Below are 23,716 nucleotides of genomic sequence, written 5' to 3'. Positions count from 1 at the left end.
GGAGGCCTGGGTTTGAAACAGAACCTACATATTACCTTGGGCAAGTTACTTAACTTTATTAAGCCTAGTTTCCTTATCAGTAAGACAGTGTCAGTAGTGGTACTTATCTCATAGAGTTGCTGTGAATATCATGCAAAATAGTCTATGAAAAGCTATTCGAAGGGCCTGCTGTATAGTAAGCATGAATAAATATTAGCTTTAGTTGGCCTGTGCAGGGTGAGGATGAAAAGAGAAAATACAGTCCTTATCAGTGAGGAATTTACACAGCGGTTAGAGAAATCAGCTGGAGATATGTTTTTGATGCCTTATTCTTCTTTGCCTTCCCAAACCAATTACTTCTCAAATCCTATAGGCATTCTGTCATTGAGTTGGTCCTTTCTTGCCTTCATCCTTTCTTGTTGACATTCAAGCTTTCTGACTTTTTAGACATACAGGGGACCTCTTCGATTGAGTCCCAGAGTGCCTTTTCAGTGTTATTTCCACTAAGCTCCCATATGCAAAGTACCCAGACGTTGTCCCGAACCTGGGGAGTGGGCCAGAGTGAGGGTGGGCTGTTTTTCTACTGCTTTCCTTCCAGCACCAACCTTCAAAGTCTGTCTCAAAACGGAGCTCTCTCTGAAGTTTCTCTGCCCTCTCTTCCTTTGAACTCTGTAGTCTTTGTACCGCCCTTGCAGATCTGGCAGGTTCAGCTTTTGTTAGATGTGTTTTCCTATACGATGTACCTCCCCTTTCCAAATCCCGTTGTTTACCTTTTGCTTCCTTCGAAAGCAGTGGCTTTCCTTGTCGTGTCTTAAAGCCAGTCGCGCCACGCAGCAGAAGCCACAGGTTATTTATTCACCATGCAGGAGGGCTGCCAGTCGACATACCAACCCTGGAAGTATAACCTTCCTGGTTTCGAACAGCGAGTCTAATGTCACACAACCTGAGTTCAAAACTCAGCTGCGACTCTAACTAGCTGAGTGACTCTAGGCAGGTTATTTTACCTCTTTGAGCCTCAGTTCCCCTCTCCTTAAAATGGGAATAATAATATATTTATATCGTGTTTTTGAAAGGACTGAGATATGACATAAAGAGCTCCCCAAATGTGCCACAAACACTCAGCACATAAAATGGTGAAAGTGATTTAAAGTGATTAAAAAAAAAATAAAGCATAAGAGATGAGCTTGTCATGTTATGTAATGATTTTCTAATTCAGAACTCCTTAAAGATAACTGTTTCTTTGATATATTTTTCTTCTATATATTATATTTTAATGTAATATCTTTTAACAGCAACCAAAACTAGTCTTTATAAATTAAAAAATTTAAATGAAAATAATATAATCATTCTTAAAAAAATAAGACTTGCATGTTAATAAGGACTAATACAGCTCTAGAAATTGAGGCGGTCTCTCCTTGGTACTTTACAAGTCCTGTTGATTTTATCCCCTAAATATCTGTTCAAGTCTAATCCTTTGGACTAAGCGACCGTCATTTCTGACTTGGACTGCGTTCTTCCATTCACTGGGTTCTTCTCTATTCACTCTTGTCCACTCTGGTTCTTCCTCCTCATACAGCCTGAAATCGTCTTTCCAGACACAGGCCTCTCACATTTAAAATCACCTACCTCTGCTTAACCGCCCCTCCCACCCCCCGCCAAGGCTTCCTCTTCTAAAACACGGAGGAAGTCGCTTCCCATGGCCTACAGGGCCTGCCTGGACAGCCTCTCCGCTCCGGCCTCCCCTCGTCTGCCGCCCCCACCTCTGCCCGATCAGTCTGACCGCCTCACTGCGTCTCCTCTGCCTGCAGACTTCCCCTCCCTTACCTGCTATGTGGTCGGCTGACTCCGGTCACCCCTTGACCTCTGCCTGTGCTACAGTCAGCCTCTCCCCAGACTGCACACAGCAGCCTCTCCTCTGCTCTGTCACCAGAGAGCCCTACACAGGGCCTGGCCTCCGCCCTGAATGGGCGCCTGGGAGTATTTAAGGCATGAATGAACGAAGGAGTGTTGGCTCGTCGCCCCCTCCTCCCAACCCAGTAAGCTCCGGAGAAGCACCGGTTGTGCTACCAGGCCTAATGATAGGAATCTGATGTCTTGAATTCCAACCTGAGCCTCACAGGCTGAAGAACTTAATTTTATCATGGGGCTCAGAGGATGGAACAGCAGACAGATAAGACAGAAGTGGGCCTTTATTTTGCCTTTTCCTTTTTGTCTTTTAGCAGAGAGTGAGATTAAGGAAATGAATATTTCTCGGATCTTAAAGACTTCCTTTTACACTGAAGGTGTTCCTTCTGTGTGTGGGACATAGTCATCTGTTCATTGTTCTAGCTTTGTTTTTTGAACACTCCACGTTAGGGTGAGATGTTTGTTTTTTGGATTTTCTTTTTTTTGGCCATCAGGCATGTGGGATCTTCGTTCCTTGGCCAGGGATTGAACCCTTGCCCCCTGCAGTGGAAGTGCGGAGTCTTAACTGCCAGACAAACAGGGAAGGAAGTCCTGAGAGATGATTTAATGATTCATCTACCATGCTCACCTGTTCAGGGCCTGCTCTGGACATCAGGCATCTAGGGGAACAGGCATTTTTTGGGGAAACCTAGCATGATGTCCGGAGAAGGCAATGGCACCCCATTCCAGTACTCTTGCTTGGAAAATCCCATGGATGGAGGAGTTTGGTGGGCTGCCATCCATGGGGTCGCACAGAGTCAGATGCGACTGAGCGACCTCACTTTCTCTTTTCACTTTCATGCACTGGAGAAGGAAATGGCAGCCCACTCCAGTGTTCTTGCCTGGAGGATCCCAGGGATGGGGGAGCCTGGTGGGCTGCCGTCTATGGGGTTGCACAGAGTTGAACACGACTGAAGCGACTCAGCAGCCGCAGCAGCACGATGTCACTACGCCAGCAGTGCCACTGGGCATTGTGGCAGATTTTTGCCAAAAGGAGCATAGAATTTCATCTGAAATATTCTTACCCTTTTCAGTTTTCGGATAAAAAGCGTTAACAGGAGCCAGAAGAGGGTTGCAGCCACACAGGTGCACGTCAGAGTGATGAGCTCCAGGTTAGACTTGTCTGAGGTCCCTGGAGAGATAAAAACACCAAGAGGGCGCTAAACAGCAGCTCACAACCCCTGGGTCTGTGATTTGACAGAAAGAGGTCAGTGGCCCCCAAGTGCTTCATCAGGGCAAACATAATCAGCTCCCAGCACAGAGCCTCTCACCTTCTGGGTCAGGCAGGGTTCATGCTATTATCGTCATAAACTCACATGGAAATGAAAAGACTTTCCAGAAATGTTGCTGTGGAGTTTGCCAACAACTCCAGAAATAGTGAGTTAAAAGTCAGAGGAGAAATTAAAAATGGGGGAAAAAAATTAAGGCAGGAACAAGACCTCATTAAAGTGCTAAATCTGGACGATGTGATATCTCCCTAATGGGTTTGAGAGGAAATTCTAAAGAAAAAGAAAAAAAAAAAGGACATAAAAAGTCTCCCTGGGGAATCACAAACGTCTTCAAAGTAGACTTTAAAAATAAAAATAAAGCTCCAGGACTGTCACAATCACCCGCTTGCTCCTCTTGGAACAGACAGGCCAACCCTCCAGGTCTTACCACTCATGTCTGGGGCGCTCACGTCCGAGGCTCCTCCTCAGGCGGAGCTGAGCCAAGGGACCTGCTGGAGCTGATTCTTCCCCATTGCCTTGTTCCTCAGAACCAGAGATGAAAGCCGAGCACTGTTTCTCCACGACCAGAAAGAAAAGACCCAAGGTATCCAAGAGAAGCTTCCAGAGAGGATCTTCCTTGGGATTTAAAGGAATGCCCCGGTGAGCCAGGACCGAGGTTCCCTGCTTCTCGATGCCAGGGGAGTGTCCTGGGAGCTCTAAAGGGATGCCCTTGTCCTTAACCTTCATTGATGGTCTTGCGACCCCATGGACTGTAGCCCACCAGGCTTCTCGATCCATGGGATTCTCCAGGCAAGAATACTGGAGTGGGTTTCCATTTCCTTCTCCAGGGGATCTTCCCGTCCCAGGAATTGAACCTGGGTCTCCTGTGTTGCAGGTGGATTCGTTAATGACTGAGCTAGGAGGGAAGCCCATTAAAGGGAGACAGAGACTCAGTATCAAGTGAGGCCAAGATCAAGTGAAACTTGCTCCCTTTAGAAATGGAGAGGCAATTTCCTGGCAGGCAGTGGTTCAATCCCTGGCTGGGGAACTAAAGTCCTACATGCTGTGTTCCATGGCACCTCCTGCCCTGCACTGCACCCCCCCCAGCCCCCAAGAAATGGTGATATAGATGATGGTATTTTTTTATTGAGCACTTACTATGCGTCAAGTCCTCACACCTGTCTGTGAAGCATGGGAGCAAGAATATCCCCATTTCATGCATAAGGGCTTCATCTTGGCGGGGAGGCTCTTGGTTTAACTTATTTGACTGTGCCGGGTTTTAGTTGCAGCATCCGGGACCTTTGATCTTTCTTGAGGTTTGTGGGATCTTGTTCCCTGACCAGGGATCAAACTGGGGGCCCCTGCATTTTTTGAGCACAGAGTCTGAGCCACTGGACCACCAGGGAAGTCCCTGGGCTCTTTATCTCAGTGAAGATGTATTGAATCCGACTCCAGGCAAGGAGACAGGTGGGTAACTCAGGGAAAGCTGTCGCTACCAGGAGCTCACTTACAACCCAACCAGGAGGCTTAAGGCAAATGGAAAGAAATGAGGTACAGAGAGTTTAGAGGCTGAGGGAGGGGTGACACTTGACATGGATCTTGACCTGCAGGGGTGAAGGCAGGGGAAGGCACTGTAGGCAGGGGAAGGTGTGTGTGATGACCCAGAACTGGGACATGGAGGTGGGGCAAGAGCAGGACAAGAATTCTGAGCATCCCTGTGCTCTCAACTCAGGGCCTCGGGCAGCTGGAGCCAGTGCAGCTTCTCTGCCCGGAACAGGAGCAAGTACACAAGCTAAAAATGGGAGCCTCTTTCCTCTTCTCCATTCAGTCACCACGTACAAACAGTCCCTGTGGGCCACAGTCCCCGCCATGCTGTGTCTTCTCATCCGGAGGGGACTCTGGCATTTCCTCTTTTCAGCCCACCCCCAGTTCCTGTTCATTCTCCTTCCATGGCTCATGAAATCCTCTCCTCCTGTCCTACCGCAGGATCACCACCTAAGTCAAGGACCCTGCAGTCCCCTTGAATGGCCGCAGCAGCTTCCTAGCCAGCCTGGAGCCCCTAGTCTCTCCTCTGCTCGAGCCCACACGATCTTGCCAAATCAGAGATTCTATCCTGTTGTTCAGTTACTCAGTCATGTCTGACTCTTTGCAACCCTATGGACTGCAGCACGCCAGGCTTCCCTGTCCTTCATCATCTCCCAGAGTTTGCTCAAAATCATGTCCATTGAGTTGGTGATATCACCCAACCATCTCATCCTCAGCTGCCCCCTTCTCCTCCTGCCCTCAGTCTTTCCCAGCATCAAGGTTTTTTCCAGTGAGTCACTTCTTCGCATCAGGTGGCCAAAATATTGGAGCTTTAGCATCAGTCCTTCTAATGAATATTCAGGACTGATTTCCTTTAGCATTGACTGGCTTGGACTCCTTGCTGTCTAAGGGACTCTCAAGAGTCTTCTCCAACACCACATTTTGAAAATATTAATTCTTGAGTGCTCAGCCTTCTTTATGGTCCAACTTAACATCTGTACATGACTACTGGAAAAACCACAGCTTTGACTGTATGGACCTTTGTCAACAAAGTGATGGAGCTCCTTAAATTTCATCATTGCTGCCTACCCCCAGCACTGTCAGGAGAGAAACCCAAGCTCTTACATCCTGTCTGCCCAACCTCACCTGTTCCTTCAGCCTCATCTCCTGTGGCCCAACCATCCCCCTACATGCTCTTCATCCAAATACTTGTAGTTTCATAAATAGACCAGCCCTTCCAATGCTGTGCTTCTGCCCTCACTGTTTGTCTACCAGATAAAAAACTTCCCAGGGGTGAGGTCACACCTTACTCACCAATTGAGTGGATTAAGTCATACTTTGATTTGCCTCTAGAGAGTTTCATGAAACTTTCAAAGGGTTCAGGCCAAATTCCCATTCTTGTATATTCACCCAATAAGCATATAGAACATCACCCAAGTGCCAGGCTCTGCTCTGGGGGGCTGGAATGTGGTGATAAATGAAGGGACACAGAAAGGAGCTCATGGTCTGGTGTTCAGGTATGAATGGACAGGTGTGTTCAGAGCTCTGAGTGAAGCAGCGGCAGGTGGTTCTCTGGTTCACAGTGATGCCTCTGGTGCAGAGGGCAGTGCCTGGCATGCGGCAGGCAGGCATCCTGAAAGTGCTGGTTAAACGAATGAGTGGACTTGGCTTCATTTGCTGCTCTGGTGGCTTGTGGTTATTCTTCCCTGAATCTCATGAGATCGACTGAGAAATTTCCAGGCATGACCCCCCTCTTCTCTCAGTATGGGTCCTCTCGATGGGAAGACAATAAGTACCAGTTAATGAGTTTGGGTTTCCTTGGGTTTCCCAGGTGGCACTAATGGTAAAGAATCCACCTGCAGTGCCAGAGATGCAGAGACGCAGGTTCAATCCCCGGGTCGGGAAGATCTCCTAGTGAAGGGAATGGCAACCCACTCCAGTATTCTTGCCTGGAGAATCCCATGGACAGAGGAGTCTGGTGGGCTGCAGTCCAGCGGGTCACAGAGAGTTGGACACGACTGAACAACTGAGCATGTATGAGCCCCTGAGGTGAGAGATTTAATGTTTCCTCTCAGTATTCGCGTGCACGCGCGCACACACACACACACGTGTCTTTGCTTATGCTGCAGATATGTTTTATGAAACCAAAAACCAGACTGGGACCTGCTGGGGACACAGTGGCCTTTGGCTGCTGGAGGAGCCGAGAACATCTGGGACTGAGCACAGTCTGCGTACAGTCTCTGCAAGGATTGACCCCGAGAGACCCCGCCCACAGTGGGAACTTTCCCACTGCATTCCCAGGGGCAGGAAGTTGACCCCCGAAGTAATCCCACAGTCCTTACTCAGGCAGATTCCTTGCAGTGGGACTGAATGTGTCCGGGTGCACTTAGGCATTTAAGGAATCAGCTCATTAAAAACATCTTCGATGAACACTGGTTAGAAGGGAAAGATCTGTTTAATACTCTGTTACTGTTTTTTGAACACTGAACTCATTTTGTGAGACCTGGTATCCAGGCTCAGCCTCTGTCTCGTCCGGTAACTTGATTTTCATCTTTGCTCGGAAGGTAACCACGAGGATCATCCGCTGTAGGTTGACCTAAGTCAGCAGCATCTCTTCTCATCCACTGTTGGCTGTGTTTTCAGGGGTCAGACATCCACACACTGGCCTGCCTTGGACCCAGCTTCACCTCGCTGGTGTCAGCTGATGAGCTTGGTGCATGAAACAGCCCAGCTGTACATGGCGGGCGTAGGAGGTGGGGGAACATGGGTGGATTTGACAATAATGGGACTTAGCACTGGATCTCAGGGCCGTCCCTCCTGTCTGATGGGTGTGAATGTGCCGCATGGACGTGGCATGAGGCTGTTTTTATATGGGGTGATGACAAGAAGGTGGCTGATTCAAAAAGGTCAGGTATTTGTACCTCTTATTTCAGATTGCAGACCGGGCTGCCCAGAACGTACCGTGTCAGTTTCCCTCCCGGGCTTCGGCCCATCCCTGCTGGGGTAGGAAGGGCAGGCGGGGGAAGGGCTGGGTTCGGAAGGTGGCATGTCTTGTCTAGAGTCTGCAGAGCTTGACTGTGTCCTGCCATCCTGCCCTGAGCCTTTCTGACGGTGGTGGGCAGCGCTGTCTGCATGGGACCCAGGCTGTGATGTGGCAGCATCATCCCGGCTGGGACACGTGGCTCTTTGTGGCCCCAGACCACCTGAGTGAACAGGCAGCAGAACTGGGTAGCTCAGCTCCTGTGGTGTAGCCGGGTGGTGCCTCCCAAGAAGTGAGGGCAACTCCCCAGCAAGAGGCCAGGGCCCTAGCCCCAGGCCTGCCTTGACTGCAGAGAAGGAAGTCCTTCCCTGACCCTGCACACAGCTGTGAGTGCCGGGGCTCTGTGCGCCAGCCCCATCCCTAAAGTGTGGACGTGCCAACAGCACCCCACCTCACAGGAGAGATGGATAAAACTAGGTGTTATTTTGGAGGCTTCACTCTCTTTTCCTTTTAAAAAATCCTCTTATTACTTTTTGTTTATTTTTTATTTTATTTTTGGCCATGCTATGTGGCATGCCGACTTCCCTGGTAGCTCAGACGTTCAAGAATCCACCTGCCATGCAGGAGACACGGGTTTGATCCCGAGGTGGAGAAGATTCCCTGGAGAAGAGAATGGCTCCCCACTCCAGTATTCTTGCCTTGAGAATTCCGTGGACAGAGGAGCCTGGTGGGCTGCAGTCCATGGGGTCACAAAGGGTCGAACACGATCAGAAGACTGACACACACACACACACATGCAGCATGCAGAACGTTACTTCCCGGACCAGGGATCGAACCCATGCCCCCTGTGTTGGGCGCACAGAGTCCTAACCACTGGACCACCAGGGAAGTCCTCCTTTTATTACTCTTTGTACTTCAAGTGCAACATAGTTTTTTTTTCATCCAAACATATTACGTAAAACACAATTTGCTTTTCCTTCTAAAACTAATCAGACTTTGACCCAAGTACTGACCATTTTCCGTAAACCACTAAGTTACTTTCCCTGAGAAACTGGCCTAACACTCAGCATGGCTTAGGAGTTATTCTCTGGTTCTGGTGTTGTTTTGAGGGGACCATTCATGTCGGTTTATTGCCCATTATGCTACTGGGACATCAAGAGAAGGGTGTGTTTCTTGTTCACTCTGCATCTCAAGCACTGGCCTAGTGAAAGACTCAGTAAATGTTTATATATGGATAAAAAAAAAAATCAATCAAGACACCTGAACCTGGCTGCCCATGGGAGTCAATCAAGCCAGGTTACAGCTCCTTTAACCTAAAATCCAGTAACCAGGAATCCAGTTACATTTAGACTGACTGTCATGCTGATTATGAGGGCTTCCCTGGTAGCACAACACAAAAGAATCCGCCTGCCAACGCAGGAGAAGCAGGAGATGTAGGTTTGACCCCTGGGTTGGGAAGATCCCTGGAGGAGGGCATGGCAACCCACTCCTGTATTCTTGCCTGGAGAATCCCATGGACAGAGGAGCCTGATGGGCTTCAGTCCATGGGGTCGCAGAGTCAGACATGACTGAAGCGACTAAGTGCACACATACACACACTTACTTTTAGGTGTACATACGAATTGTGAAGCCTTATATGTATACTACAGAGTTTGGTATACAGACACCAACTTGGGAAGTGAGCTGTGGACATACTGTATTTGGATTAAATTTGAAATACATTTCAAGAGGAACTTTGGGTAAAGATACTTAAAATTGCGATTCTATCAGTTCTGTAACATTTTTATCACAGTAAGGTAAAGCCTTAGGTCAAATAGGAATTTTGTGGCCTGGAACACCATTTGTGTGACTTACTGGCTAAGTCTAGAAAAAGTATAATACAGCAAGTTTTGTTGAAATGGAATTCAATTTATCATATTAACAAATAAGGTGTGCATGCTAAGTTGCTTCAGTTGTGTCCAACTCTGTGTGACCCTCTGGACTGTAGCCTGCCATTCTCCTTATATATTTGAGAAGTTTTTATCATATGCCATATGCACTGTTAAGTTTGTTAATCCTTCCAGCAACCCTGTATGGTTGGCATGCCATAATTCACACCCATTTTGCAGGTGAGCAAACTGAGGCTCCAGGAGGGAAGTCATCTGTCCAGGGTTGCATGGTTCATGGGCAGGGACACACCTGACTTCAGAACAGAGCCTCTTTCCCACCAGGTGGAGGGGCAGGTAAGCAGAGTGGTTAAATAGGGATCCAGTTCTCAGCGCCGCCACTTCCCAGCTTTGTAACCCTGGACAGAATCCTCACCCTCTTGGGGCCTCAGATTCTCACTTGTAAGTAGAAAAAAAAAAACCCTCCTTGGATTATTGCAAAAGCGAAGAAGACTGATGCATATTATGTGCTTAAAATGGTGCACTGCAAGGTCAACAAGTGTGAGATGTTCTAACTGAATTCCAGCACCGTTTTTTGCATTCTCGATCGAGGCCAGCTTTCTGTCATTGTTTAGCTTTCAGTACAAAGGCACGCACAGCCTGTCCCCAGCCCTCCAGGGTGAAATCGGGGAGCTGCTAGCTCAACTCTCTCTCCCAGGAGAGGAGTGACACCAGTCACCAACATCTCCGTGTGAATTAGTTTATCACACCCTTCCTAGTGCCAGGAGAGCCAGGGCAGAGAGCTGTGTCGGAGGAGGCTCAGAAGGATAGAGGGGAGAGGCTAGTCTCTAAGACGAGTCTGCTCAAGCTTTTCCTTCTCTTTACACTTGGGACTTTGTTAAGGAACGTAGCATATCCTTCCTGCCGTGTGTGTCCTTTCCTGAAATGTGTCACTGTGGGGTTATTGTGGCACAAAATTCACAAACCACACCTGTTTGCATCCATTAGTCATCCTCAAAAAAATGTTACAGGGGCTTCCCTGGTGGTCCAGTGGTTCAGGATCCAGCTTGCAAGGCCGGGGACATGGGTTTGATTCCTCGTCAGGGAACTAAGATCCCACATGCTGCCAGAGCAACTACTGAGCTCCCCATGCCGCAAAGAAGACCTGACATGAGCCCCCAAAATAAATAAGCTTTTAACAAATGTTAAAAATGGTAGCTACTCTCCAAGTTGTTTTCTCTTGCATGATGACAAATGCTACTATTATGCTTTGCTATTATTTCAATAGCAAAGCCTAAATGTATTAGAAGAATGTGTGTATTTGTATATCGGGTTGGCCAAAAGTTCAGGTTTTTCAGTGACGCTGTATAAGAACCTGAATGAATTTTTTGGCCAACCCAACATATATACACATACATATATGTATATAGATATAGTGGTTATTAGTTAGAATAATAAAATAGAGTTTATTTTAAATCCTCGGATGAAAATGCGCCACCCGTGCATTGTAACAGTCCCCTCACTATGGAGGGCTGTTAATTTCAGAAACTATTCTGGTTAGTAACAGTTTTGTTGCTGTTGTTTTTAATATTAGCACTTCCCCTTTGAGCACTCCACATGTGCTTCTGGGCAGTCCAAACCAAACAAGACCTGTGATTATTTAAAGAAGCCACTTTGATTCCCCAGTCCGCTCATCCTTTTCAGATACAAAAATAACACATTGTTTTATCTAGGAGTATAAGAATCCTTTTTCAAAGGAAATAAAAAGAGCAGACAGTTTCCTTCCTGGCTAATGCGTGAACCTCTTTCAATCTGTTAAACATAGCCACAGACACAACTTATTTGCCCAGCTTCACTTCCTAAACTCAACCTGACAAGATATAGGCCAGGGGGGAGGGTCTAGGTTGCATATATTAGGAAGCCAAGTCTTCAGCTTGATGCACCTAATTCATAGCTACCAGAGAGAGAAGCAGTGATTTAGACTCCAGAAGCAAGAATCTCATTTCAGTGATGAAATTACGAAGCAGGTACCGCCGTTAATTGTTCTGAACAGCATCCAAGGATCAAAGTTTTATTCAATTAGCCCACAGTACTTCTAGTCAAGATACTGCAACTAATTTGTAAGGTCCACATAATATCAACTTTCAGAAATTCTTCCTATTCAAGATTATCTTCTAGGGAGCTGAAACCTGCCTCCTTGAAACGTTGCCACCATCTCCCTCTCTTGGTTCTGCTTCTCTTTTCTGGAGTGTTAAAGGGTAAGGCCAGTGTCTCCTCTGTCTGATAATGCCTTAAATATTTGAAGAAAACAGTCATGTCACCCCCTCTCTCCAAGTTGACTCATTTTTAGACTAAACATCCTCCTTTCCTTGCGCTGTCTTATCATTACCCTATTAGGATATGGCTTCATCTGTTTATGCTTCTCTTAGAGATGGGTATGGATATTTCAGGTATGGTTTGATGATGGCTGATCAGGTAATTTCTCAGCTAACCATGATTTTTCAGCCGAGAGGCTAGATACAACAGTCTTTCTGAGAGCAGGAAAAAAGCTGCAAAAGAGAGCGAAGGAAGAGGAAAGCAAACTATAAAAAGCAGACATGAAGACTCAGAAAAGCATAGCTGTTGGGGGCAATTATGGGTGAAAGTAAGGAGCCGTGTACAGAGTAGCTGCAGCTACCTTGCAAATTATACTATTTCTCTAAGTGATATTGAAGACTGATGCCCCATGAGGAAAAAGAGGTCATGAATCAAAGGGACCAATTCCTCGGGGTGTGGGAGGAATCAGTTCTGACCCCGCCAAAAGGATAAATGATTTGCATTGACTCTCCCCCCTGAAATTATCTAAAACAACTGGATATTTTAAAAAATCTTTATAAAAGTTTAAAACAATCTGACACAACAGGCCAAAATATGCATGAAAGTGGGAATGAAGTAGGGTTGAATAGGATTGTGAAGGCATTTCTGCTCTGAGGGTTTTTACAGAACCTTATAAACAGCAGATTCAATTTTCATGGCTTCCCAGAGTGTTGGGGACTGGAAACGAAACTCAGGGTCCTCACAGGGGTAGGATATCTGGCAGAAAATCCTACCTGTAAGGCTGGCATGCCAGAAAGCAACCCCCCTCAGGATAAAAGTGAAGTTACCTGCCTCTAAGTGAAAACTGACTGTATAAGCAAAAATAATACTATGTGGCTATAAGCAGATGGGATTAGCAGATGCAGACCATTGCATGTAGAATGGATAAACAACTAGGTCCTGCTGCATAGCACAGGGAACTATATTAATATTCTGTGATAGAGCATAATGGAAAGAATATGGAAAAGAATGTATGTCTGTGTATAACTGAATCACTTTGCCATAGAGTAGGAATTAACATAACATTGTAAATCAACTGTACTTCAACAGAATACAATATTTTACAAAGTAACCAGTTTCTCACAGAAGTCACTGGACTAGTCAATAGGAATTTTTGAGAATTATTTGGACTTTGTCATTGCCAAGGGTGGTCTGGATGTGGGAGGTCCAGAATTACTCATAACTCACTGTCTTCTTTCCTGCCTCATTCGCTTGGCTAATCCAACATCCTGCAAGCCTTCGTTCAGAGGTCAAGTCACTCTCCCTATCGTTTTCAGCCTCTATGAAGTCTGTTAGCCCTTATCAGCAGCATTGTGTAGTCTGTTTACTACCAATTAGTGTTTCTATTTTACCTGTAGGAGGAGCTCAAAATGTCTATTGATCTGGTTTTCCTGGTTCCATGTCCCCCTTAATTGCCTTTCAATGAGGTTTTCAAAGCACATGGAGGTTAGGGAGCATTTCTCAAAAGCCCATATCCTGCATGAAAGTGAAAGTGTTAGTCACTCAGTAGTGTCTGACACTTTGTAACCCCTTGGACTGTAGCCCTCCAGGCTCCTCTGTCCACAGGATTCTCCAGGCTAGAATACTGGAGTGGGGAGCCATTCCCTCCTCCAGGGAATCTTCCCGATCAGGGATCGAACCAGGGAAGCCCCCCATATCCTGCACAGTCCTGGGCAAATAGGTAAGCTGTTGAGTTAACAGTTAATTTAATTTGGTTCCTCTCTGTTGCCCTCAACAGTACCGTGATGTATTTCTATAGCCTGCCGGGCTATAGTCCATGGGGCCGCAAAAGAGTCAGACACGCTGAGCAGCCTTCACTTCACTAGGATTACTATATATAAAATTTAAACACCAAGGACCCACTGTGTAGCACAGGGATCTCTTCTCAGTATCTTATAATAACCTGTCATGGAAAAGAATCTGAAAAAGAACATATATACATATAACGGAATCATTTTGCTATATACTTGAAACTAACACAGTGTTGTGAATTGAGTGGACAACAATGAAAACGAAGAATAAAAGGTGCCAGTTGGATTGTCTGGAGGGAACAAGCGGAGAAGGGAGGCTGTTCAGACCGAAGGAGAATGATGCGTATGGGCAGAGGACCGGGGGGACGGGGTGTGTTCTGCTTTAGTCCAGCTGAGGGGCTGGGGCGTGGGGAGGGGGGTGAGAGCTGAGACTGGAGGAGGACCTGACGCACTGGGATGAGGAGAATGGTGGCCAGAAGCCCCTGCAGCATCTGAAGCCGGGGCGGAACAGTTGTAGGTCAGGCATTTAACACACTCTGTATAAAGTAGGGAACCAATAAGGACCTGCTGTGTGGCGTGGGGAACTCTGTGCCATGCTCTGTAACAGCTTGTCTGGGAATAGAATCTAAGACAGAGTGAGTGTGTGTAACTGATTCACCCAGCTGTACATCTGAAACTAACACTGTAAATCAACTATGCTCTAATAACAAATCTTTTTACAAAGATGAGTCCTGTAAAAAGATGACTCTAGACTTGGGCATGGATTGGAGGAGGGCGAGAGAAGAAAGGAATGCTGTCTGAGAGGGAAGGGGTGATGTCCACAGATGACAGGGGTCAGCTCAGCTGAAAGGCAGCCGATGTGGGCCGTTCAATAAAAATCACTTCCCGTTTCCTCAACAGTGAATGATCCAGGTTGACAGAAACTTGGAGAGATGACCACATTGCCTGACTTTGCTGAAAAGCATGACATTCGTGGGAGGAGGAATCGGGGGAAGCCATCTAGAAGCGGGGAGACAGGACAACAAGGAGCAGGGTGGGTGGGCTCAGTTAAACCCTAAGGCCTTGCAGACAAGCTCCCGGGGTGCTTCAGGAGAATGGAAACCTTCCTTTTGCAGTTTGCAAAGACCTAGACTCAAGTCAGTCCTGGCCACGCTGCATGTTCGTGGTGCAACTTTGGGCCAGTAATTTAATCTCTTCAAGTCTCCATCTTCTTATCTTTAGACCGAGCATAATATTCCTTCTTTGGATTCTCATGAAGTTAGTGGGATTCAGTTTGTCAAGCGTCTAGCCTGGCGCCTGCACATAAGGGTACTAAATAAAAGTACTAAGTAAATACCAGTCTCCTACTAAGTGCTGGGGAGGGAATGCAGACACAGCTCCTGCTTCAAAAAGCTTGTAATTCAGTAGCAAAGAGACTCATGTGCTCAGTCACTATCCGACCCTTCGTGACCACATGGACCAGAGCCCACCAGGCTCCTCTGTCCATGGGATTCTCCAGGCAAGAACACTGGAGTGGGTTGCCATGCCCTCCTGCAGGGGATCCTCCCGACCTGGGATTGAACCTGCATGTCCTGCACTGGCAGGTCGTTTCTTTACCCCTGAGCCACCAGGCAAGCCCCCAAAGAGAAGCATATCGATTCCTAACTAACCATGAAAGGAAGAATAGAGTAAGTTCTGATTCAAGATCGAAGGAAAATGGTGTGGGTGAGGAGAGAAAAGGATGTATATCTGACTCAGCTTTCATCCCAGAGGCTGTAACAGAGCAGAAAGCATCTACACTGGCCCTAGAGAATAAGGAGGATTCGCCTGAAACAGAGAGGCGCCTGGAGAGAAGGCATTCCAGGCTGTGTTAATGGTGAACCCAGGCCATGCTTAGCCTTCTGCTGTGAGTCAGGCTGACTGATGGCCAGAACCCTGGCTCCTTAGCCCCCAATCCGGCCTGGGGCTCCACACCACCCCTGCTCTGGCCACAGCTGCAGGAGGGCTGACAACAGACTGAGGCAGCTGGCAGAGTGGTGGTCACAGCCAGTGGGTGGGATAGACTCACCGATGTCATGAAGCAGTGGGGCTTCTAAGAAACTCAGAGCAGCCTGGCAGAAGAGGGGAAGGGTCAGGAAGTGGTCATCTACGAACTTGCATAAATATCCCTGCTTCAGGCAAGGGCTTCTCCCAACCCATCGGAGCCCAGGATTGAGGATCAGGGAGACCTCTTCATTCTCGGGAGGCACCCCCTTCTCAGATCTCCACCCCGCCCTCCCTGATGCAGTCTGGGGTCCTTGTTAAAGTATCAATGAACAGTCCTTTACAGAAGGAAGTGTTAGAGAGAGAGGTACCCTTGATGCGTTATCTTCTCCATGTGTAAGCAAATGAGTTGATACTTTAAAACAAGGAGGATTGAGGAGACAAATAGGACCATAACTTAAAGGGTTTGGGAAATGCTACCCTCGACTTTTTTCTGAAACTGTAAATTGGTGGTAGTTTCAAATTTTTCAGGAGACTCTCCAGGATCATTTCCTTGTAAGAGACTGGGATTGATGGGGAGTTCCCTGGTGGTCTAGGGTTAGGATTCAATGCTTTAACACCCATGGCCTGGGTTCAGTCCCTGGTTAGGGAACTGAGATATGGAAAGCCTCAAGGTACAGCCAAAAAAAAAAAAAAGGGGGGGATGATAAATTCTCAGTTACCATCTTTAAGTAGTGTAGTTTCCAGGGCAGAAACGTTGATGAATATTGCCTTCTCCCTTAGTTCCTCCTTAGGAAATTCTTACATACTCTGAAGTCTCCTTGGGAGCATTTGCAAATAGGCCACTGATCGGCATGTGAAACCTCAGTGAGTCATAGATGTGTACACCTAAGAGGTGCCAATTTGAAGACTTTATGGTGCTGTAAATGTCATGTTTTTGGACGACTGTTGGCACTGGAGAATTAAAATCAAGGTCTAATCTCTTTTCTGAATGGAGGCCACGTGGCCAAAGCCCAGGCTAGGATGTGGCCTCTTTGGGTTTTGCTGCTCAACAGAGCTGTTTGAGGAAGCCTGTGGAATACTTTTCTTCGTCATGGTCTGTTTACCATGTGTGGCTTCTCTCTGATCATGTTTTGCAGCCTGTGCTCAAGTCATGTCCGACTCTTTGTGACCCCATGGACTGCAGCCCACCAGGCTCCTCTGTCCATGGGATTTTCCAGGCAAGACTACTGGAGTGGGCTGCCATGCCCTCCTCCAGGGGATCATCCTGACCCAGGGATCGAACCTGGGTCTCTTGCATTGCAGTGGGGTTCTTTACCACTGCACCACCTGGGACGCCCATTGTGCAGCCCATCTCATGTTAAAAACAGGCTTGTGACAATACGGGGAAGAGCCAGAGTATGTGTAACTCAAGGGGATTGGGAAAAGAATGAATAATTTCCGGCGCGTGTTTTTTTTTCTCTCTCCATGCCTGGCTTCTGTCTTCTTGGACTTCTTTCTCACAGGTGTGGCCACTCTAGCCATTCTCTGGGGGTTAACGTCACAGCTCTGGCATTGACAGGCTCTCCCATCTTCCAGGGTCTACTTTCTGCCGGAGCCTGTGTTCCGACAGCCGCCTCTCTCCAGGGTGGCCGGCCTATGTCCTCCCCCTCGGCCTTGCGGGGAGGGACCAGACAGGCTAGCCCAGTGGGACGGGGAGGGGAGAAGGAAGTCGGGGAAAGGAACATACTGGAGGGACAGTGGGGGATTGGGAGTTGGCAAGTTCACCAAACGGGGAAGCAGGTGTCTGGCAGCTGTTTACCTTGCACGGTGAGGTGGGCCGAGCTCTCTGCCGAGCCCTTCAGGTTGCTGGCTTTGCAGTGATACACGCCTTCATCCTTTTCCGTGACTCTCTCGATAAACAGCGTGCTGCTTCCCGGTCCTAAAATAATTCCTGGGGAGTGAGAGATGTTTACATTAGTGGGCCTGGATGACAGAGACAACAGCCACTTGTGTGACACAGCCCTCTTCCTAGCGTTATGCCTTCGGATGAGGAAATCCGAGCTCTGCTTCACCTGCGCCAGCGCTGCTTGTTTGGTCTTGTCCAGGCTGTCTCGCGGCACCTTCTGGAGCTCTGAAGCTACTCTGGAGATGCAGGTCTGACCCAGGCCAGAGAGAAAGATGGGGCAGCTGCCTGCACCTTGGAAGAGCACGTGTCAAGGAAGTGTGTGCATGTGTGTGTGTTACTCGCTCAGTCGTGTCCAACTCTTTGCAACCCTGTGGCCCCGGTGGGACTGTGGCCCACCAGGCTCCTCTGTCCATGGGATTTCCCAGGCAAGAATACTGGAATGGGTTGCCATGTCCTCCTCCAGGGGATCTTCCCGATCTAGCAATCGAACCCAGGGCTCCCGAATTGCAGGTGACTCTTTACTACTAGTGCCACCTGGGAAGCCCCAGGGAAGGAGTATATCTAATAATAATAATAGCAATGTTGTTGCTCAGTTGCTCAGTCATGTCTGACTCTTTGCGACTCCATGAACTGCAGCAAGCCAGGCTCCTCTGTCTTCCACTATCTCCTAGGGTTTGCTCAAATTCATATCCACTGAGTCGGTGATGCTAACTATCTCATCCTCTGCCACCTTTTTCTCCTTTTGACTGATAACAAGAACCATTCCCTCAATGTCTTCTGTGTGCCAGGCAAGATTGAGACCCCATTTTAAGTTGGAGGATAATTGCTTTACAGTGTTGGTTTCTGCCATGCATCAGCGTGAATCAACTCTAAGTATACATATATCCCCTCCCTTTTGGGCCTCCCTCCCAGTCCCCATTCCTGTCTTGACAATCATCCTGTAAGGGGTTATTGTCTCCTCCTTACAAACATGGACCCTGAGCTTCGGGGAGGTTAAGGAACTCAACTGAGAGCTTGCAGTCGGACGGAAGGCACACTTGTGGCTCAGGGGTCAAAGCCAGGCCTTTCTCGTTGGTCACGGTGGTGAAGAGCGTGGGCTGGGCTTTGAATGAGGCTTCACCACCTGCAGCTTGTCCCTTTAGGCCAGCTACTTCACCTTTCTGTTTCCGTGTCCTTCACCTTAAGGTGACAGTGAAAACAGCTCCTACTCGATAATGGAAAAATGGATAGCAAGTGCCCAGCACACAGTAGGTGCTCAGTAAGTGTAGGTTGAAGTGTTACTGTGGAGCGGGTGGAGGGAGGGGGATCCAGCTTCCAGACCCAGTTGCTTCAGTACCAAGTACTGTCACCCTGCGTTTGAGTACTGACTACTTAGTCTGAGGCTGAGACTTGATGGTGGGAAGGGGCAGGCTAAGGTGTGGCGTCTGCTGAGGGACAGTTAACTCACACTAACCCCAACACACACTCACACACACTCTCTCTCAGACACATACACACACACACACCAGCAAACAGAAAATGTTTGAGTGAGAATCAATACATGTAGCATTGCAGAGCCAATCAAATGTGAAGTCTGGGCAGGGAGGAGCTCATTAAGAATAGGAAAGTCAGGGAAGGCAGCACGGAGGCAGTGGGCTTTGGCTTAAGGTCTAAACCATTATGAGGTGATGGGAGAAAGAGGGGGCACTGAGAAGGAGCAGGACCCTGGAATGAACATGCGCTGAGTGCTGGTTCTGGAATAAATTGGGCCTGACCAGACCAGAGGCTGTATTTTGTTAGCTGAAATAGTTTGTATTCTCCTGATTATAAAGAATAACATTCAATATAGAAAACTTGAGAAATATATTGGAAAGCATAAAGAATATAAAAATACAAACAAACCTATGTTCTCACTCCCAGTCAATTGTCCTTTAGGTTTTTTTTTTTTTTTTTTGGCTGTACCAAGGAGTACGTGCAGTCCTTATTCCCCAACCAGGGATTGAACCTGTGCCCCCTACACTGGGGGCACAGAGTCTTAACCACTGGATCACCAGGAAGTCCCCCTTAGTCTTTTTAAAGTGGTCTTTTTACACAGCTTGTTTACTGACATCATATTTTAACCTTGAGCTTCCCAGATGGCACTAGTGGTAAAGAACCCATCTGCCAAAGCAGGAGATGCAAGAGACATAGGTTCAGTCCCTGGGCGGGGAAGATCCGCGGGGTTAGGAAATTGCAACCCATTCCAGTATCTTGCCTGGAAAATCCTATGGACAGAGGAGCCTGGCAGGCTATAGGGCCAGTCCGTGGAGTCACAAAAGAATCAGACACGACTTAGCATCTAAACAACAACAAGGTACTAGACACTAGTCTACATGCTGGTAGTACAACGATAAGCGAGGCAGATCACTCCCTGCCTGCACAGGGCTTCAGTTATACTTTGGGAGAAGTGTAAACAAACAATGTCATTTCACGTGGCCATAAAGTTTGTGAAGAAAATGAGCCAGGTTAAGGAGGGTCACAGGTTAAGGAGGGTGAGGAAGCTATCTTAGTGGGCTGTTTCACTCTGAGGAAGTGACGTTTGAGCAGAGACCAGGGAGGTGGGCTAGAGTGAACCAGGTAAAGACATGGAAAAGGGCATTTCAGGGACAGGAAGTAACAAACTGAAAGCCCGTAGGGGCAGCAAGGAGCTTGTTTAGGGAACGACACGGTGGCTTTGTTCTGGAGTGATTGTGGTTGTTTTTACAATTAAGCAGTTTAATTTTTAATTTAAGTAATGTTTAATTTTAAGTAGTTATTTGGGTTGCACTGGCTCTCTGTTGCCATATGCAGGCTTTCTCTAGTTGCAGTGAGTGGGGGCCACTCTCCAGTTGCTGTGTGTGGACCTCTCACTGAGGTGGTTTCTCTTGTTTCAGAGCATGAGCCCTAGGGTGCTCAGGCTTCAGTAGTTGTGGTACTTGGGCTTAGTTGCCCCACAGCCTGTGGGATCTTCCCAGACCAGGTATCGAACCCAGGTACCCTGCACTGGCAGGCAGATTCATATCCACTGTACCACCAGGGGAAATGCCTGGAGCAACTGTGTTTGTTGGAAGTGGTAGGAATTGGTGGTATCGGGGATCTTTGTGAAGGCTTGCTAACGGGTTAGCACGTGGTACTTGAAATACCAAGTCATAAACGTGTGACTTCAAGGCTGATGGTTTGAATAACTGTGAGGGTAGTGGTACCTTTCCTGTGGGGGAGCAGGTTTGAGGGAGAAAAATCGAGAGTTCTGTCTTGTGAGGGTCCCGTGGCACATCCCAAAGGAGGTTTCACTGGGGCCCAGGGAAGAGGTCAGCGTTGTTGTTCAGTCGCTCAGTTGTGTCCGACTCTGCTACCAACTGCAGCACGCCAGGCTTCCCTGTCCTTCACTATCTCCCGGGGTTTGCTCAGATGCACGTCCATTGAGTCGGTGAGGCCATCCAGCCATCTCATCCTCTGTCACCCCCTTCTCCTGCCTTCAGTCTTTCCCAGCATCAGGGAGGTCAGGGTTAGAGCCAGCTAAGTGGAATCAACATTTGGAAAGCAGGGACAGCCAGGGGAATGGAAACAAAGCTCATGGGAAGTGAGTCCGGCCGGTCTGAAGCCCGAGCCCCAGGAAATTAGAGGAAGAGGAAGCAGCAGAGGCTTAGAAGAAGTAGCCCGGGAGATCGCAAGAAAAGCAGGAGAGCGTGAGTCCTAGATCTGAGGAGAGAGCTCACAGAGAAGAACAGGGATCTGCTGCGTTCAGAGCAGCTGAGAAACTAGGAAGACAGAAATGGGGGATAATGAACTGCTGGGTCTGACAATGAGCTGCTTCAGGGACATCCGGGGCAGAAGCGTGACAACATAGAGAACAGGAAGTGATGGAGGAGAGACGGGGTGCAGGTTAGCTTTTCAGGGAGAAGAGACCTACATGAGGTCAAGGAGTGAATTCTGTTTTGAAATGTGAAATTGTATCGCATATTCATGTGCTGATAGGAATAATCTAGGAGGGAAGGAAGGAGGGGGAAAAAGATACTGAGGGAGAAACAGGAGAGAGGACACCGAAGGCACAATACCAGAAGTGAGAGGGAATGGAACTCAGCGGCCAAACTGACCTTGGGCAGGAATCCGGAGAGCTCAGGATGGGACAGGTAGATCCGACAATTTGGTGATACACTTTCTCAGTAAACAAGAAGTAACTCATCGGTTGAAATTGAGGAGGAGGAAGGAATTTTGGAAGTTTGAAGCAAGAGAAGAAGATGTGAAATAGGGTGCTGGCAGAGAAAGAAAACAAATCCAGTTGTGAAATGCTGTTATGGTTCTCCTAATGCTTATACAGCTTTAAACACTGACTCCTCTGTGCGTGTAAATTACTGGTTGGTATTAGGTTATATCTAATCACTCATGACTATAAACAATAGTGCAAAGACATTTTTAAGCATAAAGGGTTTTTTTTTTTTTAATTTCAGATTATTTCCTTAGGCTAGATTTTCAGAAACAGATCTATTAGGTCAAAAGCTCTTCATTCATATAATCAAGCTTCCTTCCCAAAATATTATTCCAGTTAACATTGGGGCCAGCAGAGGGTGAGAGACAATTTTATCACTTTCCTGCCAGGACTGGGCAGAAACATCTGAAAAATACAAAACACAAAACTTTGTTGGTTTGATAGAGAAAAAATGAGTTGTCTTAATCTGCGTGTGTGTGTGTTTTGGAACATCCTTTCATGTGTTCCTTAGCCATTTTTATTTTCAAAGCACCTGTTTTGAGTCGTTGACTGGGAAGGTGAGTTCAGATGAAGGAGAGCTTTGAAATCCTGGCTGAGGAGTTCTCATTCATTGGAGAAGGAGAGGGTCACAAAGGCTTTTGAGGGAAATGACATGAGAGCCGTGTTTAAGGAAGTTTAGTCTAGAAGGAGAATGCAGGATGGACTGGAATGAGGAAAAAGTGGTATCTGGAAGTCCAGCTCACCAAGTGGCCATTCAGGCAAGGAACGATGAGGCTCCGAGTCTGGATGGTGGGAAAGGAAGTGGAGGGGAAGAAATGGAAGCAGACACTTTGCAGAAACAAGCCACAGGGATTGGTGCTTTACTGGATCCAGGAATAGATCAGGGATGAGTCCAGGGTGGTTCTGGAAAAAAAAACCCAGAGCTTTCCCCTGTAACCTTGGCTAGATCACTGAATCCCTTTGGGGCCGTTTCCCCATCTGTGAAACAAACAAATGGAAAAACATTCTGCTGTACCTACTCCACGGTATTTGCTATGAGAATCAGTAGAAATAATTTAAGTAAAAGCTTTGAAAAGTAAGGTATGGTGTAAGGGATGATCCCAGAGAGAGAAAGTGTGGCTGGACAGTGGGTGGTCGGGGCAACGGACGTCAGGAAGAGCAGCGATCTGGTTACCCATGATTGTCTCCACTGCACTGACCTGCATCTCAACCAAGTTCCTATCACTCTGATCCCAAATTAAGGCTCACGGCATGATCAAACAAAGCTCGAGGACTTGGACTGCACCCAAGGAGGCAGATGTGTAACCGGAGAGGTGAGAGGATGGAGCCAGAGATGCTGCCGAGCTGACATCATCTGGCCCGGGTCCCTCTTCCCACCACGTGGAGGAGAGAAGGGGCGAGAGAGTGTCCAAAGTCAACAAGCACAGCTCCTCTTTCTGGCTTGGCCGCACGCTGCATGACAGCAAAGGCACGGACCTGGATGTGTGACTATCAGGCTCTGAAGCCTCATCACACTGTTCTCCTCCTCTGCTCTCACTTACTTCCCTTCTCACAAAAATAGGCCAGTTACTCCCCTCATTCTTCCCCCCCATTCCTCCATCTTCTGCCCATACTTGACTAGAGTTGTCTTCCCTAGTTTCCTTAACACCTTAACCTGTTACTACCTGTATACAACCTATTCTCTGTGATACAGGCTCTGTTCTGCTGTGGAGCTCACCTTTTAAGGAGGGCTCCCCTTTTAGTTTAAATTTTTCATTTTGATTAATTTCAAAGATTTTAAAAGTGCAGGAAAAACATAACCCCTGTGCTCACCATTAAGATAACTAGATGTCAACATTTTCCCACCTTTATTTTATATAAATGAAGTTTATAGATGCTTTTTCCCTCTCTCCAGAGGTACCACTATCCTAAAGTTGGTGCATCTTGGTTTCATGCAGGTTTTGGTGCCTTGTCCATATGAATGTCTATCTCTATAGACTATAATATTGTTTTGTGGTTTTAAAAATTCCAAATAAATTGTATGATATAGTACATATCCTTTTTTAACTTGGGCATT

At 47.4% G+C, this 23,716-nt stretch overlaps 1 protein-coding gene across 3 annotated transcripts in view; it reads right to left on the bottom strand.

The window, feature by feature from the left end:
• Positions 1–23,716, bottom strand: part of FLT1 (fms related receptor tyrosine kinase 1) — a 208,841-nt gene that overhangs the window by 43,051 nt on the left and 142,074 nt on the right. For all 3 annotated transcript variants that reach the window (XM_015098156.4, XM_060394469.1, XM_060394470.1), the window contains 2 exons: positions 17,370–17,501; positions 2,949–3,055 (listed from right to left, as the gene is read on the bottom strand). In XM_015098156.4, the coding sequence (XP_014953642.3) occupies positions 2,949–3,055; positions 17,370–17,501 (239 nt within the window). The remainder of the gene's footprint in view (positions 1–2,948; positions 3,056–17,369; positions 17,502–23,716) is intronic.

The sequence above is a fragment of the Ovis aries genome, chromosome 10, assembly GCF_016772045.2.
Source record: "Ovis aries strain OAR_USU_Benz2616 breed Rambouillet chromosome 10, ARS-UI_Ramb_v3.0, whole genome shotgun sequence".
Classification (NCBI taxonomy): Eukaryota; Metazoa; Chordata; class Mammalia; order Artiodactyla; family Bovidae; genus Ovis; species Ovis aries.
This window is presented reverse-complemented; position numbering and strand designations above follow the sequence as displayed.